The following is a 20,595-nucleotide window of genomic DNA, read 5'->3' on the forward strand; positions in this document are numbered from 1 at the left end:
ACAGCAAATAGATGGGTTTTGTTTTTTTAGCCATTCTGCTACCCTGTGTCGTTTGGTTGGTGCATTCAGTCCATTTACATTCCATGTTATTATCGAAAAATGTGGGTTTAGAGTCATTATGTTCTCCCTAGAATTCATGTTTATAGTGGTGTCTTTGGCACCTTGTATTCTTTGTGATATTTCCCTCATAGAGTCCCTCTTAGGATTTCCTGTAGGGCTGGTTTGGTGGTCATGAATTCTCTCAATTTTTGTTTATTTGGGAAAACCTTTATCTCTCCTTTTATTTTGAAAGACCGGCTTGCTGGGTAGAGGATTCTTGGTTGCATATTTTTTCTGCTCATCACATTGAAGATTTCCTGCCATTCCTTCCTGGCCTACTAAGTTTCAGTAGATAGGTCTGTAACCACTCTGATAGGTTTCCCTTTGTATATGAGGGCCCTTTTCTCCCAGCTGCTTTCAGAATTCTCTCTTTATCTTTATAGTTTGCCAGTTTCAGTGTGATATGAAGGCTGATTCAAATTGCATCTTACGGGGGTTCTTTGTGCCTCTTGAATTTGAATGTCTATTTCTTTTCCCAGATTTGTGAAATTCTCAGTTATAATTTGGTCAAGTATCCCTTCAGGCCCTTTCTCTCTGTCTTCCTCTTCAGGAATTCCTATGAGCCGGATGTTGTTCCGTTTGATTGTATCACTCAGATCTCGAATTCTCTTTTCCTGCTCCTGGATTAATTTCTCTCTCTTTTTTTCAGCTTCCTCTTTTGCTATAACTATATCTTCTTATTCACCTATTCTTTTCTCTGCCTCGTCAATCCTTGAGGTGGCTGCCTCCAGTTTGTTATTCACCTCATCAGTTGATTCTTTGATGCTTTTCTCAACCCCAGTGATTAATCTTATGACAACCTTTTTAAATTCTTGATCTGATATGTTGTCTAGATCTGCCTTGAGCAGTTCTGTGGCTGTGACTTCCTCCTGGAAGTTCTTCAGTGGAGAGTTTCTTCGTTTTGTTTTTTGCTAGTTTTCTGTCTCTTGTCACCTTTAGAAAGCTCGTTGTGCACTGTGCACCTATTAATATTTCTCTGTTAAAGGAGGCTTATTTACTGTCCAGGGCCTGTCGTTTCAGGGAATGTTCTCTTAATGGTGTTTCTTGGTTTCTCTTGTTGTGCCTGTGAGTATTTTATTTCCCTACTGTGCAATATTTGGGAATCGCCTTCTTGCACACTTTGGCTTGTTTCTTGGTGCAGTCCTAGGAAGGAAAACAGACAGACACACACAGAAGGAACAGAAGCACATATACACACAGACAAATCAAACAAAGAAACACATAAAAATGGGGAAAGAGAAGATAGAAAATGGGAAGGAAAAAGACAAAAAGAAACAGAAAGAAGAAAAGAAAAAAGAAAAAAAATAATAAAATAATATAGAAGGGGGTCGGAGACAATAACGGACAGTAGACAGTTTAAAAGTGTATGACCAGTTGAGGGGAGTGGTAAGAATGAGATACAGGAGAATATATCTGGGTTGCAAGAAGGTGAAAAATTAAGGGAGAAAGGAGAAAGGAAAATAACGAGGAATCACAGTATTTGTTTTGGTGACTGGCTTCTTAGGGGGAGGAATCAGTTTGTCTTGGCTCAGGCAGGGATCTCAGCTGCCCCTGCCTGAGGTGAAATGAGCAGCAGTAGGTGAAGTGCGCACCTTCACAGACCCATCTGAGGAGTCCCCACCCCCAGCCAGGATCGCAATTGCAATGGGGGAAGGAAAAAAAAATTGAGTCTCTCTTGGCTTTGGACAGCTGCTGCTCAAGGCGCTGTGCACTGCTGGAAGTGAGTTGGGAGCTCCCGCAGCCCAGCGCGCGCCCAGGCCTCCACCAGCCTCCGACTCCCCGTCGGGGGTCGCGTAGATGCGGGCCCTATTTTTTCCTGTGGGCACCGGGATTTGGGATTTGCACAGCCAATGCAGGGGGCAAGATGTGCCGTGGAAATGAGGTGCGTGGTCCCGTTCCCAACACCAAGTTCGAAGTCCGAGCGCCCCCGGCGCAGCCGCTGCCGGGGCGCTGCTGCCGCAGCCTCTCACCACACCGCGGCCCGCCACCGCCGCTGCGGGCGCCTCTCAAAGTGCGCAACCCCGGCGCAGCTGCCAGGGCCGCTAATGTGGCCGCTTCTCGCCATCACCGCTGCCACTGCTTCCACGCTGAGATGGCTTAGGGCTGGAAGCTGTTCCTTCCCTTGCACCACCCGGATTCGGGATTCCGGCTACCCAGCAGTTATCTATGGAGTGGGTCCCTCTCTCCAAGCATGGCCAAAGGTTCTTTACCTCTTCCCCAGAGACAGTACCTCTTCCCCAGAGACAGTACTATGAGCGTGCTCAGACTCTCTGTCTCTCCCCTTTGTCTCTCGGGCTCTGCGCACTTGCCCCGCGTTCGGCTGGGGATCCTGCCTCCCCTGCCCTTCCCGGGCTGGCCCGTTTTCAGATCTCCCCAGTTCGTACTCACTCACTCAGGTATCCTTGAGGTTCTATTCTTTCTGGAGTCCGTATTTTCTCCTTCCCCTTTTGCAGATGAGAGTAATATCGTCAGTTCGATAGATGGGGCAGACGGAATTTACAGAGCTCCCTTCCTCTCTGCCATCTTGGCTCCCCTCCAGTAGCATGTTATTTTATCTCCATGTACTTGCGGTCTTTCCAGATTTTTCTTGTAGTTGACTTCTAGTTTCATAGCCTTGTGGTCAGAAAAAAATGCATGATATGACTTCAATCTTTTTTTAAAATTTGTTGAGGCTGGCTTTGTGGCTGGCCTATGATCTATTCTTGAGAATGTTCATGTGCACTCAAAAAGAATGTGTATTCTGCTGTTTTAGAATGGAAAGTTATGAATTTATCTTTTAAATCATTCTGGTCCAGTGTGACACAGCCATTGCTTTCTTGTTTATTTTCTGTTTAGATGATCTATTATAAGTTAGGTGTTAAAGCCCTCTGTTATTAACTGTTTTATGTTTGTTGGGTGTCTTAATACTTAAAATTGTTATATCTTTATGTTGGATTGTCCTCTGTATTATTATATAGTGCCCTTATTTTTTTGTTATTCAAGTCTTTGTTTTAAAGTCTAGTTTGATATGAGTATTGTGAGTTTGGCTTTCTTTTGACCTCCATTTGTATGACAAATGTTTCTCCACCCCCTCACTTTCAATCTGAATTTGTTAGGTCTAGAATGATTGTCTTGTAGGCTGCATATAGATGGATTTTTTAAAATTTTAATCCATTCTGTCACCCTCTGTCTTTTGACTGGAGAGTTTAGTCCATTTACTTTCAAAGTAGTTATTGATATGTATTTATTGCCATTGTATTAATTTGTTTTGTGGTTGTTTCTGAAGATTTTCTCAGTTTCTTCTTTTCTTTCTCTTTCCTGGTCCACTGGTTTTCAGTGGACCAGGAAAGATATATGGATTTTTTCTTTATTCCTTTTATACATATTAGTGATTTTTGATTTATGGTTACCATTAAATTTGCATATAACATCTTCTACATGTATATATGAAATTGATGGCCATTTAAATTTGAACCCATTCTTTACTCCTCTCCTCCCTATAATTTAGGTATATGTTTTCAGATTTTACATTCTTTTATTTTGTGAGTACCTTAACTGATTTTTTACAGAAATAGTCATTTTTACCATTTGTTTGTTTGTTACCATACTGTCACTTTTGGTTTTTCCTTTTCCTCACAGAGTTCTCTTTGGTATTTCTTACAGGGCTGGCTTAGTGATCACAAATTCCTTTATTTGTTGTTTCTCTGGGAAACTCTTTATCTCTCCTTCTATTCTGAATGATTGCCTTGCTGGATAGAGGATTCTTGGCTGCAGATTGTTCTAGTTCAGCACTTTGAATATATTATGCCACTCCTTTCTGGTTTGGAATAGTTCTGTGGAAAAAGTCACTGATAGCTTTATTGGTTTTCCCTTATAAGTTACTATCTTCTTTTGTTTTGCTTATTTAAAATTGCTTTCTTAGGGGGAAACTGGGTGACTTAGTCATTTGAGCTTCCAACTCTTGATACTGGCTTGGGTCATGATCCCAGGGTTGTGGGATTAAGCCCTGGGTCAGGCTTTGCTCTGTGTTTGGAGCTTGGTTAAGATTCTGTCTCTTTCTCTCTGTCTCTTTCTTCTACTTATGTATTCTTTATCTAAAATAGAATTTTTTTTCTTTATCACTATAGTTTTCCATTTTAATTCTAATATGTCTTGGTGTGGATCTGTTTTTGTTGATTTTGTTGAGTGTTCTCTGTGCCTCCTGGATCTGGAGGTTTTCTTCCTCAGATTATTCAGCTATTATTTTGTCAAATAAATGTTCTGCCCTCTTTCACTCTATCCTTCCTCAAGGACTCCTGTAATATGAATGTTACTACTTCTGATGGAATCATTGTGCTCCCTATGTCTATTCTAATTTTGCGTAATTTTTTTTCTCTCTTTTTATCTGGATAACTTTCCATTACTCTGTTTTCTAGGTCACTGATTTTTTTCTCTGCTTCATCCAGCCTGCTGTTTATTTTATCAAGCGTGTATCTGATTTCGTTTATTGAGCCTTTTAGTTCTGCTATGTTAGTCCTTATCTTTGTGTCAAGTGTCTCACTCATTTCTTCTACTCTTTTCTCAAGTCCAGTGAGTATGTTTGTGATCATTACTTTAAATTCTTTATCAGGTATATTACTTATATCTATTTCACTTAGATCTCTGGCTGCGACCATGTCCTATTCTTTTATTTGGGACAAATTTCTCTTTCTCTCATCTTGTCTAAGTCTCTGTGCCTGCTTCTGTGTGTTAGAAAAGTCAGCTATATTTCCTGCTCTTGATGGTAATAGACTTATGAAAAAGAGGTCCTGTAGTGCCCTGCAGTGTTGCATCCCCTGTTCACAAGGGCCTGGTGCTTCAAGGAATGTCTGTAATGTGTGCTGCATGTGCTCTTTGATGTGACTTCTTCTCTTCCTTGTGTTGAGTTCTTTCTGATAGTCTTCAGTTTGATTTGTGGGGTACTTAGCATGATTTGAAAGTTATCTAGTTGTATTTGTGGAACAAGGTGAGTACCTGCTCTGCCACCATCTTTGTCTTGTCTCTCCTGAACATGCAGATTTTTAACTGCAAAAAACCCACATTCCCCCCAAAACAACAACAACAACAACAAAACAACAACAACCCAGTATTTAAGAAGAACATTAAACTGAAGAAAACCATCCTTAAATTACCAGCTACTGCTTTAAGAAAAAAATTTATTTTTATCTGTTTCTTTTTTCTTAACAGGCTTATATGTGTTTTTGTTTTATTTTGTTTTGCTTGTTTTTAGATTAGGTGAGTTTGACTTGTTAATTGTGAACTCTGGAAGTAGGGAGTTTTAGGAAAGAAGTTCCTCACTCTTATGATATACAACATTCAGAAGACACTATTCACTACTGATGTTTAAATTTGGAGTGTTTTTCAGTTGACTAGAGTATTTGAATGATTTTGAAGATTAAAGAAACTTAGCTTAATGTCTATTTCTTCAATCCTCAGGACTTTGCATGCCAGTCTAGAGTGTTAGATATGATTCATGAACATAAAAAGTTTTCTGGGAGTATATAGCAATTGCTCTACTACATCTTTTTGTGATTCCTTTTTCAGTGAAATTAGCCCAATTTTCAGGGAAGTTTTCTGAAAACTGTGTTATATCGAATAAAATATCTGACATACCTCTTTTTAGCATATTGATTAACTTAATATAATAAGCAAATGTTTTGAAATTTTAGTGAAGTATTTTTGCAGGAGAATTAGGCTACCTACATGGTTTCATTTATCTTTCAGGTGACCTTAACATACAACAGCCTTCTTAGTTGTAAATATGCTACAGTTGGTTTGTGTTAAGAGAAAGTGAGGAATGCCTTGAATCTTTACCAATATGAAGTATTACTTCTTATTTATTTTATAATTTGAACTTTTTTTTCCCTCAGGTTCCATGGGGTTGGGAAGAAACCCATTGCCTACCAAGGGAGTGTTTAAAGATATTTTATACTGTTTTTTAAGTATAAATACATAGTCCTTGTGTTTTTAGATTAGACTCCAGAAAGCATCAGATGTTATAATGGAAAAGCATTTCAGAGTGAAAAGGATATTTAAATAAGTTTCCATATGTCCTACAAAGAATTTAAAATTGAGCTACCCCCCTTTAATTCAGTAATTAACTAGACTTGCCCCGTAGTTTGGGGGAGTGTAATAGTTTACACCTGTTTCAACTTTTGCTGTTTTTATTGGCTATGGCTTTTGCCATCCCATATTTCTTGTGAAACAAAAATATCAAATAAAATATGGCAAAACATTGGAGAAATTATAATAAACATAAAAATGAATCATTCAGCTTAAAATATGAAATGCTTTACCTGCACAATCTATGAAGCTATGTTTCAGTGGTATTGAAGTAATTTATTTCTGGAGTTCTATGTTGTGAAAATAAAGACCTTTGCTTTCATTGGCAAGAATAATCTAGGGATTGTACGATCAAATGATTACATTTTGGAACATCAGGTAGAAGTCATGTTATAAAGACAGAAAAAGTCTGCTAAATCATTCTGTGTGTATTCATATTACTATGGAATATAAAGGGTAGAGGTGTATCAGTGTATAAAAATGTGAGGACTCATTAGAACTGTTATACCACCGAATAGAATTAGACTTCAGAGGTCAAGGAATGTTGTGAAATCAAGTATGGCTTGGCTCATTTCATAGGCAACATTTGCCCCTCCAACCATAATGAAAAGACAATCGTTGAGTCAAGATATTATCATATTTCATATTTTTATTTTTTACAATCCAACTCTTAGATGGTCTTCCTAGAAGCACCCTTCACTCTTCAGGCCTGGCAGTAGCTGCCCATCTGTAGTGTTGGATATAAGAGTAAAATGAACAGCTTTTTAGTACACCTGTCCCAAATGAGAATAGCTAAATTAAATTGCTAATAAGTTTAGTTTGGATAGAGTTGGGATTGTGAAAAGATCTTTGGAAAATTGTCACTAAAATTAAATTTTGATTCTGGCTTTATATGGGCCAAGATTTTAAGTTGAATGTTAGGGCCTTGCCAATTTTGATTTACCAGCACAGGACTTAAAAATATTTGTGGAATGAAAGAGAGAACTTCTTTTTGTTCTTTTCTGCATCTCTAAAATGAACATATTAACCTTGATGGCTTTGCTTGTATGGGGTCAGTAAGAGTCCTGCAGGAGAGCCAGCAACCCAGAAATGAGACAAGGAATAGTCACTGTAACATGTCAATGACTGGGACTAACCATCGTTTATAGCTAAGACAGTGATCTCACTAAGTATCCAACCAGAGTCTTTTCATTAGGGTAATTGTGGCCTTGAGGAATGGACACTACTCCAGATTTAGGGGAAAATCAAGTTCAGATTTGGTTTCTTATACATAAACATTTGGAATGAAAAAGGCCAAAGAATTTTGGCATGAGTATTTTTGGTGCCAATGAGCACCTCTGTCTTCTCTTCCCCTTGAAATCCTAAGGTTGTTAAACGTGCAGGTTTTTGTTAAATTTTAGATATTTTTCTGGGACATAGTGAGTTATAATTTGAGCCTAAGGAAATCCTACCCCCTCCACTTTTTATTCATTCAGGGATTGAAAGGTCATTCTATGAACTCTATTAAGATGGACTGTTTTTTAATTTTTAATTTTTTTGCCTTAACAATTTTTTTCTTTTATAATTTATTGTCAGTTGGTTTACATATAATACCCATTGCTCATCCCCACAAGTGCCCTACTCCATCACCCCCCCTTCCCCTCTCCCCCTCCCCCATCAGCCCTCAGTTTGTTTTCTGTATTCAAGAATCTCTCATGGTTTGCCTCCCTCTCTCTCCCCAATGATTTCCCCTCCCCCTCCCCCATGGTACTCTGTTAAGTTTCTCCTGTTACACTTATGAATGGAAACATATGGAATCTGTCCCTCTTTCCTGACTTATTTCACTTAGCATGACACCCTCGAGTTCCATCTACGTTGCTACAAATGGCCAGATTTCATTCTTTCTCATTGCCATGAAGTATTCCACTGTGTGTATAAACCACATCTTCTTGATCCATTCATCAGTTGATGGACATGTAGGCTCTTTCAATGTTTTGGCTACTGTTGAAAGTGCTGCTGTGAACATTGGGGTACATGTGCCCCTATGTGTCATCACTTCTTTATCCCTTGGTTAAATCCCTAGCAGTTATTTAGTCGGACTTCAAATGAAGGGGCACTTAAGGGTTGTGACATAATGAGTTTATCATGAGCAAAATAAATGTTCTAAAGGAAGTATCCTTAATGAAATGTAATTGTAATATGAGATTTAAAGTGATGAATTCTAAGTTGTGAAGAAGTTCCCTGTGAGTGAAAGGGGTGGTTATCTTTTTTGTTTGATAGGCTTTTGGAAATATCTTTAATTTTTAAAATTTTTTTATTTATTTTTGAGACAGAGAGAGACAGAGCATGAGCAGGGAAGGGAAGAGAGAGAGGGAGACACAGAATCAGAAGCAGGCTCCAGGTTCTGAGCTGTCAGCACACAGCCCGACACGGGGCTCAAGCCCACAAATGTGAGATCATGACCTGAGCTGAAGTCAGAGGCTTAACCGACTGAGCCACCCAGGCACCCCTGGAAATATCTTTGATTATGAAGTTTCTTTTTAAAGAGGAATTTCCTCAGTGTCACTAGAATTTTCTCAAATCTTTGTGCCCTGCTGTGCAAATTTCATTGCCAAGCAGTTTTGTCATTGAATACGGCCCTTCAAATTATTTTTCCCTTTAGAGATAAAGACAGCCCAAGAGATGACTGAGTTGGAGTGCCCCCAAGGCACTTGTTATTAGGTTTGTGTCATTCGGTTTGAACAATGTCATTTTATTTTGCCTAGGTGGCCCCTCTAGCTCGGATCAGCCACATTTTCCAGTTTATTTGGAAAGTATGAGCTTTGCTATTTTTGTTCAAATTTGCTTTTTATATTTTTTAAGAGTTTTATTAATATTGACATATTTCCAGATTAGAGAGTAAAAATCATAATCTGTAGACTTAACTACCAAGAACATATTTGTGGAAATGTGTGCTTGAAAGGCTCACATGTCTGTGCTCAGTTCATGCTGTAGAAAGTATGGTATTTGTTCAGAAAGTAAAAATAGTCTTGGCATTATATAATAGGCTTGTTTTTGTGTGTGTGCATGTGTGATATGTGTTCTTTTTGTTTTGTTTTTTGCTTCTGTAACAAATTACCACAAGTATAATGGCTTATAACATAAATATATTATCTTACAGTTCCAAAGGTCCAAAGTCTGAAATGGGTTTCATTGGGATATACCAAGGTATTGGCAGAGCCATGCTCCCTCTGGAGACTCCAGGGGAGAATCCATCTCCTTGCCTTTCCCAGCTTCTAGAGGCCACCTATTTTCCTTAGCTTATGGCCCCTTTCTTTATCTTCAAAGTCAGCAGTATACCATCTCTAATACCTTTTTCCTCTGACCTCTCCTTTCTTTGTAACATGTCCTTCACTCCCTTTGCTTTTGTTGTCACATTGCCTTTTTGGGTTCTGACCTTCCTGCTTCCCTCTTAGAATGAACCCCTTGTGAGGACATGTGGCCCACCTGGGCAATTCAGGATTGTCTCTGTCTCAAGATAATTTAATTTAATTTGATCACACCTGCAAAATCCCTTTTGCCACTAAAGTAACATATTCATAGGCTCCAGGTATTAGGATGTGACTATCTTTGAGAGGCTATTGTTTAGCCTACCATTAAAATACAGCTTACAATTTTTCCTTTTATCTCTTGTTGTTATATATTTCCTCAAAATGTCTTTGGAAATCACAGAAAATGTATTCTGTATCCTGTTTTTTTGGATGGAAGCATGTTGATTAAACTACACATTTTGCAAGACTGTAGAAGGCTTCCTATATTTAACTGCGAGATTAAAATTGGTGAAAGAATTTGTATTTTGATACTTGCTATTTCTTTGAGGGAATTTCTTTGAGTTTTGAGTCTTCCACTTAGCACAATCACCTGCCACATTTTTTGGGTCGTTAATAATTTTTTAATGAAATATAGTTGACAAACAAGAGTCTCTAATAATTTTTAAGTGTCTTGGGTACACATACGTGCATGTGTATGCACGTACACGCAATGCCCATCGACAGTGTTGACAGTGTTTAGGGTACCATGATCTTCCAGGTTTCATTATCTATGAGTTCTTGCTCCAGCTTATTTACTTGTCTTGGCCAGGGGGTGGCTTCTCCAGTTAACCACTGTTCCACCCTGCACCTGAATTCAAGACCTGTTTGGTGTTTGCCTTCTGAATGATGCAAATTGAGGCTATTCAGAGCAAGATGCTTTTGTCTCTTTGATCTTTCTTTTCCTTTTAGTCAAATTGCCTACTACTCTCTACAGATTAAAAAAAAGGTTCACATCAAGTGCCTAGGTGGCTCAGTTGACTAAGCATTGGATTCTTGATTTTGGTTCAGGTCATGATCTCACGATTCATGAGATTGAGCCCTGCATCCAGCTCTGCACTGACAGCACAGAACCTGCTTGGGGTTCTCTCTCTCTTCTTCTCTCTCTGCCCCTCCCCTGCTCACACATACTCTCTCTCTTAAAATAAATAAATAAACCTAAAAAAAAGTTCACAGAGTTGTAAGACTTTTGAATGTAGAAAACTGGGTTTCTCCTATATTTATAGGCTGACATTTAGATATAAAAATGATTTGTTCAAATGTAATGACATTTTAATTAATCTTACATGAAGTTTTATTGTTGTCTGTGACCTTCACTATTACTATTTAATCCTCATGTTGTTTCATCTTTATCTTATAAATGTGAATTAAGGAGTGAATTAAAGTAGTATGATGCCAGCTGAAACCTAAGTAGATTATATAGTCATTGCAAAGCACAGAACATGCTTAGAGCACTATAGTTGGTTATATTGGTAGTTGCATTTGTTCATGTAGTTCCTTAATTATGAAAGGGTGAGATTATATTCATCAATGTGTGAAAAGAGACACCTGAGTCAGACCAAAAAAAAAAAAAAAGGAGTGTGAAATTATCTAAAGATGTATAATTGATTGGATTAGTGTTTTGTTTTTTATCAGCTTTGCATCAGAAATGAAGCCTGTTCAGGCAGGCACTGAGCTTTGGGAGACCAAGAATGGCATCTTGCTTTATATTCTCATACTTGATACTTGAAAGGTTTTGGAATATAGAGATTGAAAAAGAAACTATTAATGCATATGTTTTTATTTACAGCTGCTGCTGAAGGAAAAGGCAAAAGTGGGGAAGACTTTTTTCAGAAGGTAAGTTGCTTTGTACTCCTGCCTTGGTGATAATTAAGGAGAAGTGAGCATGTCTCAGTGGCTACACTCGAAACTCCTAAAAACTCCTTTTCCATATGAAGGTGAATAGATTTTCATGAGACAGCTGGAGATGCTTAGGGCAAAGACAAGGGTGGGATACTGTTTGGGACATAACCATTCTAACTTCTTGCCCCTCCTGAGCAAATCTAAGGATGTTTTTACTTGGAGGCAAAAGAGGCAATGAAGGCGGCCAGGTATGCTGTCCTGATTAGATTCTTTCACTGCTGCCCCCTATTTCTGCTTTACCTGTATACATACCTGACCTGGGACATGAAGAGGAATCCTTCACAGCTTTCCTCATTTCCAGTAAGCATTGACCACAGGTAGGATAAAATAATTGACAAAAGATGCACCTTTAGACCTCCTTGCTCACTCTTGGTAACCATGGTCAATCTTTCCCTGACTGTCTTCTGAGAGTTCTGAGTTTCAGTAAAGTCAGTCTGTCTGGTCATATATAACAAAGGAAAACTGGAATGTACCTGACTGAAAAAGGAATGTGAGAAAATATGAATAAAAATTGGTTATTTCTAATCAGTTCTGTTTTTAAAATAAGGGTTTTATATGAGGGAAGATGCCTGTCCTTTCAAAGAAATTGCCTCAAGTGTGTGTTCTTCTTTCATTTATTTGGATTTATTATATTTGTGTCTTTGTTGTTGAGATACAGAAATAATATATGTAGAAACAAATATACAGGTGTCCTGGAGCAAAATAAAGCAGCAAGTATAGATAACGTTGTGGAGGGTCATCAGCCTTTGGAAATCACTTGTGTGTAACCAGATGTGGCTTTTATGGCCTCTTTATTCTCTTGCTTCTGTGTGATCTGCATGTTTTCTTGTTTGCTAATAACTTTACCATTCATCTGCATTCTCTTCTAGGAATATGGAAACAAATATTTTCAGAACCAATACTTGTATTGGAATTTCTTCATTCTGAAAGTATTTTTTTTTTTTTTTTACCACTTGCTCTATTCCACACACAAAAGAGACTAAAATGAACAAGGCATAGTCCCTGTCCTGAAGGAATTAGTCTGGTGTCTGACAATATAGTCATATAAATAGCAGGAGACCCTGGGACTATAGAGGGTTAAGCACTTGACTGGGGCTTTAGAAGATGAGAAAGAACTTGAGTTCCTGAGGAGAGTAGTAGTTAAGTGAAGAGATAGGCTTGGGAAGGCATTCTACGCAGAGGAACACAATGTAAGAAGGCTAAACAGTTGGAAGGGTTCCTGTGGCATTCACACTTCAGACCTTTAGCTTGCACACACGAAATCTGAGGGATTCATAGTTCATGGTGAGATATAATATCCTATATGATGAAGTTCCTTATTTGTATGGGAGGCCTTTTCAAAAGTGAGTTAATTTTTTAAAATTTAAAAATACTGTGCTGGCCAACTAGAATGTGTCAGACACAGTTTTCCATCCCTTCTTTAGGCTCATGCTGTTGAAGTTTCCAAACTATACTGGAAGCCCCTTATTGGCATTATCTCTTAGTGATTATTATCCAACATGTCAATACCTGGGCATTTCAGAATGCCCTTGCTATGAGGGAAGAACAAAGAAGACAAATAGCAAAAATGACAGATCTGCCTTGGGTTCGCTGGGAAGGTGCAGATAGATGTGATCTGTGGAAGGGTTTTATTTCATTGTTCTTTAACTGGTGGATAGATGTAAAAAGCAGATTGTTCAGCTTTGTGTGACTGAGACATTTTAAAAGCTGAATCAAAACATGGTGTATGTGGTCATAAAAGACATTCATTCTTAGAAGATTTGCTAATATTTATCACTCTTTGTGGAGCCATATATACATTCCAGCAGTTTAAATAGAAACACATGTTTGAGTCCAGGAACATGTGTGCGTCCAACAAACCATGAATTGGAATCATAGATTCTATCCCCGATCACAGGTTAATGAGGTCCTGGATAACTAAATGGGAGTAATTCGCATCTATTCATTTTTTTCTTTAGATCAATAGAGTGTCTTCCTAATAAGTCTCCATACAGGACTTGGATAAAAACCCTGGAAAAAACCCCTGTAACTTAATAAAAGGTGAACATCTCAAATTCCGGAAGAGTACTTTTCAGTGGTTTGAACAAATAGAACAAGATACTAATGGTTCATCTACAGTAGAATGAAGTAATGGAGAAGTATTGAATTGTCCTCCAAGAACTTTCTTCTAGTTTCACATATATTTCAGTTTCATATAATGGCATTTTGGAAGCATTTAAGAACAAGAAATAGGCCACATTGCTGGTCATTAGCATATGAGAGGATAAGATAATTTTCTTTTCTCAGAGTAAGGCAAATATGAAGGTTCTATATACTTATTATTATAATATGTTTTGGTTTTCACTCTAGGTGTGTATTACAAACCAAAACTAAAGCCTCTCTTGAGTTGACTTTATTTTTTTTTAATTTTTTTTAAATGTTTTATTTATTTTTTAATACAGAGAGAGACAGAGCATGAGAGGGGGAGGGGCAGAGAGAGAAGGAGACACAGAACCGGAAGCAGGCTCCAGGCTCTGAGCTAGCTGTCAGCACAGAGCCTGACGTGGGGCTCGAACCCACGAACATGAGATCTGACCTGAGCCGAAGCTGGAGGCTTAACCGACTGAGCCGCCCAGGCACCCCTTGAGTTGACTTTAAAACTTATTATTTTATAACCTCTAAGACTGAAAAGCTACCTTCCTAGCTTCATACTGGCTTTTCCTAGAGAGGTGATTGGAGGAATATGAGACTTTTATATGTTACTTTGTTGCTTTTTTTGGTACCATTAAAATATATGTAAAATCATAACAATATGATTATACTAAATTTTTTCTCATGAAAATTTTTGAAATTAAATAAATTAAAATATCATTATGAAAAAAACCTTTAAGAATAAAGATTGGCAGATTCCCACAAATGGTTAAATTATAGCTTAACAACTACTAAGATAATCACATATATTGTTTCAGATTTGGAGCTGTAATAGTAGCTGTTTATACTTAAAATTTTTCTATAGCATCACATGTATTGTTTTAGAGATTTACCTGGTTTTCTATATGCTCTTTTACTGCATATGTTAGAAATGTTTTATTTTCCCTGATACCCTCTATTAGAGCAAAAGAATAACCTGGTATAACAGAGAAACCCAATAGTGTAGTGGCTTAAAGAACAGTTATTTCCCTCAAATTTTGCCTATGTTGAATGCTGAAAATGAACTGAGGGTTGAAGGGAAAGGAGGAGGGGGGAAAAGGGGTGGTGGTGAGGGAGATGGGCACTTATGGGGAAGAGCACTGGGTGTTGTATGGAAACCAATTTGACAATAAACTATTTAAAAAAATAAAAAAATAATAAAAAAAAAGAATAAAGGTGAAAAAGGTGAAATAAACTTTGTCAAAGGAAGAAAAAGTAAAAAAAAATTTTGTTGTGAGCAGACCTGACCTAAAAGAATTTTGGAAAGAAGTTACCCCAACAGAAAGGTAATAATAATGGAAAGAAACCTAGGACATCAGGAATAAAGAAAGAGCCATAGGATGGATAAATATACAGGTAAATAAAATAGAATATCATTCTCCTTATGAGTTTTAAAAATTATTATATTTAGTCCATTGAGAATAAAATTATAAAAGTTTCTAATGTGTAACTACATAATTAAATAACATACTACCAGAGTGAATAAAAACTATGACCAAACTAAAAAAAACAAAACAAAAACAAAAAAAAAAAGAAAAAAAAGAACAGTTATTTCCTTTACTTTCATGTAACATTGTAAGGAGCATGTTCTTGCTTGGTGGTTGGCTCTGTCTCATGCTGTCAGTTAAAGCCCCACATTCCGTCTAAGAAGTATGGACCTCATCTTTGTGATTGATCTGGGTGAGTACCATGTCCACATGTGAGCTGGGAGAAATGAGAAGAGTATGGAGGAAGTATGTTCCAGTCTTAAAATGGATGTGGCATATGTCACTTCTCATATTTCACTGGAGAAAACTTAGTTATGTAGTCTTCCCTAACTGTAGCAATGGACAGTGGGGAGGAGGAGCATATGGAAGGAGGATTGATTTTGTAAGCACTATCAGAAGACTGATAGTTATGAAAAATGTGTGTGGTCAAAGTGTCTTCCTGTGGTGTCCTTTGAAACCTTTGTGTTAGTTTGTTAGAGCTGGTGTAACTGTACCACAACCTGGGTGGCTGGGACAACAGAAATTGGCCATCTCACAGTTCAGTAGGTAGCAGTCCAAAATCAGGGTATCAACAGGGTTGGTTCCTTCCAAAAATTGTGAGGGAGAATCTCTTCCATTCCTCTTCCTGTGCTTTTGGTTGGTTACTTGCCATCTTTGGTGTTCCTTGGCTTGTAGACGTGTCATCCCCATCTCTGCCTTTGTCTTCCTAGGCATCCTCCCTGTGTGTGTCTCTATCCAGATTTTCTCTTTATATAAGGACAGTGGTCATATTGGATTAGGGCTCACCTGAGTGATCTAATCTTACTAATTATACCTGCAATGACCCTATTTCCAAATAACGTCACATTCTGAGGTACTGGGAATTAGGATTTCAGCATAAGAATTTTTGTGGGGCACAATTCAACTATAAACACTTATTAATGGAGGAAATCATTCTGTAGAAAAATTTATTATAATTAGAAAAAATTTGCTAAAACTGTAAATGTTATTTATCACATTTTCCTCTGTACATGTAACTGCCTAGTCATTTGTACTAAATTTGCTTTTTTTTCCTTTTTACAAGTCATTTCTAAATTGTCTAGAACAAATATATAATTAACACACAAGAAGGATAAAAAATGTAATCTGTCACCCCATCTTTGAAAGAGAACTGTTTATAAACCTTTAGCATTTTTTCTGTATATATTAAAAATGCACATAAAGTGATTTTAAAAAATATTCTCTGATTGGCTGATGGAATTATAAATCAGAATGTTTGCATTGGATACATTCCAAATATTTTTCTGTATGAATACTTTGCAAGTTCTCCAGTAATTGTACTTTTTATTCTTTGGCTCTAAGTATACTTACAAAAGGGAGGGAATGGATACAACTTTATCAATATTCTCTCGTTGTCCACATCTCATGGCAACTTTAACTGAAACACATGGAAATAATCTTCCAGGATTTTTACAGCTCTTTGGGCAGTTGTTCATGGCTTACTCACTGTCTGTCCTGTTTCCTTTTAATCAGTTCTTTTTTAAAAATTCTTTTCCTTGTGAAATAACTATGGCCAGATCTTGGAGGGAAAAATGTGTTACAGTGTATTAGGTGGGGATGAGTGTAGTGATTGTGATACAGATGTGACTCATCAAAGCACAATGCTTTATTTATTTATTGAGTCCCAGCAGCTGAAGAAGACTAAATCCAGTCAGCATATAATTAAAAGCTAAGTTTTCCATTGCATCAGGTTATATATATTGTTTCTCCCCAAAGTACACATCACATATTTTGAATGTAGGGATATTTTATAGTCTTAAAATGTGTCAGTTTGGAAAAATGACCTATCAACTATGGCTTTTCATGAGAACTAACTGTAAGGCTAACATAAATAAGATACTATTTGGTGGCTTATGTGGTTTATTTTTAGTATCCTCAAACTCATCCTTTCAATTAAAACAGATTACTTTTGTCATTTTGAGACTAGAAAGTAGGAAGTGTTGTCTTCAGGGGAAAATTGTGGAAGGAGTATTTGTTTCCCTCTGCTCCACCAAATGAGTGTTTCGGGGGGGGGGGCTAAGGCAGAAATTAAAGAATTTCTTCTACTTTTTCCACTGGCCGTTATTGGTATATGTTGAATAGATCATATTCCTCTAGTAATAGAAATAAGTTTTGGTTTAATTATTTAAAAATGAATTCAGGGGTTCCTGGGTGGCTCAGTTGGTTGAGCATCCAGCTTTGGCTCAGGTCATGATCTCATGGTTCATGGGTTCATGCCCCACGTTGGGCTCTGTGCTGACAGCTAGCTCAGAGCCTGGAGCCTGTCTTCAGATTCTGTGTCTCCCTCTCTCTCTGACCCTCCCTGGATCATGCTGTCTCTCTCTCTCTCTCAAAAATAAATAAAACATTAAAAAAATTTAAAAAATGAATTCAATTCAATGTCACCCATGATATACTTTCTCTAACACTGAGACTTTACACTTAAACATTTTAAATCAGCTTTAATTAATTAATTAATTAATTAAAATGTTTGTTTATTTTGAGAGAGAGAGCATGAGAGAGAACATGTGGGAGCTGGGGTTGGGCAGAGAGAGGGAGAAAGAATCCCAAGCAGGCTCCATGCTGTTCACACTGAGCTGGACATGGGGCTTCATCCCATGAACCTTGAGATCATGACTTGAGCCAAAATCAAGAGTCAGATGCTTAACAGACTTCAGAACCAGCCAGGTTCCCCTGAAATTTGCCTTAAATAAAATTGGAATATTTTAAAGTCCTAATCTTATAGGTAATGTATTTATATGGTTCAAAATACAAATCTTATGAAGAGGTGTTTATACAGTGAAGAGTATTTGGTGTCATGGTTCTGAAGATAGGTGAAGGCTGTGCAGCATTGCAGTGTCGGTTCTAATCTAATGCAAATGTGATCATCAATGGATATCACCACTAATGGACAGTTAAACCTTCAAGCTAACATTCAGAGATGCCGAGTTCTTATTTCTGATTATAACATTATTGCCCTGAGAGTAAGTTTCAGTGAGAGAATTTGTCATCATGGTTCTCTCTCATTACTGACTAATTAAAGATAACTGACCATGTATAAGGCTTAGAAAAACAGAACAATCTCTAAAAGCAGGTTGGTTATCTTGTTTAAAGTTGTTAAAGATAAGAATCAATCCTATTTTTATGCCTTATAATTTGTTCTCTCTTCTATTTAGAAGATAAAGGTGAGTGAGAAAAGATTAAGCAAAGGACCATTTAAGTGACTTGTTCATCATCCATTCTTCTGCTCTTCTGAATTCTGTCTTGGTGTTTTATCTGGCATGAGAAGCTTGGCTGTTGGGCCCATATTTGTAGCATGCTGTATAATCACCTGTAGATTTCCATCATCATATTATATTTTGGCTTTCATTTCTGGCTGCCATTTCATACAGCTGCTTTATGAAAACCACATTTTGTTTTTTATTCCTCTTTCTGCAACCATGGAATGGAGGATGTCATTAAGATTCCTGTAAAATGTATGTTGATATTAGTCAATATGCCCTAATTACTACTACAGTTTTTTTAAGTGGAAAATCCAATTGAATTCATGAAAATAGGTTAAGGAAGGTCACCAGGCGGGACTCTGGATTGAATAGTGACATGCAACATACCTGTAGTAGAATGACAATTGAAAGCTCCAGTTAAATGATTTATTGGTCTTACTTTTAAGAAAAGGCCTTTGTATTATTTTGTAAAATGTTCTCCTTGAATGGATTAATAAAGTCCTTAATTCCTATAATTGAACTTCTCTTAATTGAAAAATATTGAGATTCAAACTTCTTTATGGATGATATTAAGATTTCAGGAGAACATTCACACTATACAGATAAACCAGAATTACACTAAAAACCTGATAATATGCAGATATAAGCATATTTGTGTGGGTCAGAAACAGGTTTTCACGATAGTGGCATTAACTGTTTCTGAGGAAGGATTAAATTTGATTAGTTCTCATCACAGGACCCTTGGTTTTGCTGTGGTAGTCTGTGTCTGTGTGTATATTTAATTATGTCCTTCAGTTTTTATGATTCAAATTGTTTTTATATCAAAGGTAGCATAAGACAAATTCAGTCCTGTATATACATATAGCATCATTGGAGATCTGTCTGAGGATCAGCATAAAAGGATATTCATTGTGGTAATATTTATAATAATTTAATTTAAATTAGAAAGAACCTAAGTGCCTAATGTAATGCTTGTAATATGTTATATCCAAACTTTATATTTCTAGGTAGGCATTAAAAATGCTTTTTGGAGTAAATATTTAGCAACTTGAGAAAATGATCATAAAAATGCAAAAATCAGGACAAAAGTAAGACTCAAATTTTCTTACATATATTTATACCTTGAAAAATTATTGGAGCAGGAACTATGCCAAATGTTAACAGTGATTGTCTTGGCTGTGAGGTTATGGTTCAATTTTGTTTAAAACCAAGATCAATCACTACCAACTCTTGAGAAAAGCAGATCATGATTGCTAATAGTTTGAGGTTGTTCATGGATGCACAAATTGTTGTCAATTTATAGCATATACAGTATTTTGTTGTAAGAAGCATCTGGTTCTGCTTCCCATCAAGTACTGAAGTTCTTTCTGTATCATAACAGTTGCATACACAGATCATATATATGTACATGGCACATCATTTTTAGTGCTAACTTTATAGAAATGCCCTCCCTGTTTGCTTTTGTTTTGTTGCTATTTGGAGGTGTAAATTATTTTGAAGATTTTTTTTTATAACATCTATATGCCTTCTTTTCTGCTGACTAAAAATAGTTAGTTTCTGATTTATCATGTGACTTAATTTTCAGACCTTTCACCATTCTTTTCACTTTCAGGAGCAGAATCAGTGTTCCATCTTATATCTGGCAATGGTTTCTGGGTACAGCATTTTGGATATCGCCTGTACAATAATAGTGAGGCCATGATATCTGTGATATTGATATGATCCTCAAGTAGCTGAAGTTTACATAATCTTCAGGTACAGACATGAAGAATTGGCATTTCTTGCCATTCTTCACCAAATTGAAGAATAAAGGCTGGCCCTAATTCACTGCTAGGAATATAATGTAAAACGAAGATAGTTGATTTCAGACTGGCAGGTCAGGGCCCACTTAGATGTTGCTTAACATGCCCTGTCTCTCACTCTGTACTCTCGACCTGACATTTGGCTTGGATATGATATGGCCGTTATGGTGGCCAGCATATGGAAGTATAGAAAGCATCTCTCTGAAAGGTTTCAACTGGCTCTGTGACTCAGTAGTCAGAACCCCTGTACGATTTTTTTTTTCTTCATTATGGACTCTATAAGGTTATCTAGAGTAAAGGAATCAGCAGAAGGATTACAGTTCATAAAATTGATGGGGTCAGTGTAGTGCCATTTAGGGTGACTCAAGTGAATGCTATGATATTTAATAAAGAGTTTAAGCTTTATTGACTTAATGGGCTCACAGAAGAATTAGTACATTTTAAAATCAGATGTGGTAATGGTGTTTTTTCTTCTAGACCATGCTCTGAATAGTCTTGGATTGATTTT

The 20,595-nt window shown here is 37.1% G+C and overlaps 1 protein-coding gene across 1 annotated transcript in view; it reads left to right on the forward strand.

Moving 5' to 3' along the window:
- Positions 1-20,595, forward strand: part of BICC1 (BicC family RNA binding protein 1) — a 307,521-nt gene that overhangs the window by 90,745 nt on the left and 196,181 nt on the right. Inside the window, exon 2 of the mRNA XM_029931720.1 lies at positions 11,275-11,321. Within this exon, the coding sequence (XP_029787580.1) occupies positions 11,275-11,321 (47 nt within the window). The remainder of the gene's footprint in view (positions 1-11,274; positions 11,322-20,595) is intronic.

Source organism: Suricata suricatta, chromosome 2 (assembly GCF_006229205.1).
Source record: "Suricata suricatta isolate VVHF042 chromosome 2, meerkat_22Aug2017_6uvM2_HiC, whole genome shotgun sequence".
NCBI lineage: Eukaryota > Metazoa > Chordata > Mammalia > Carnivora > Herpestidae > Suricata > Suricata suricatta.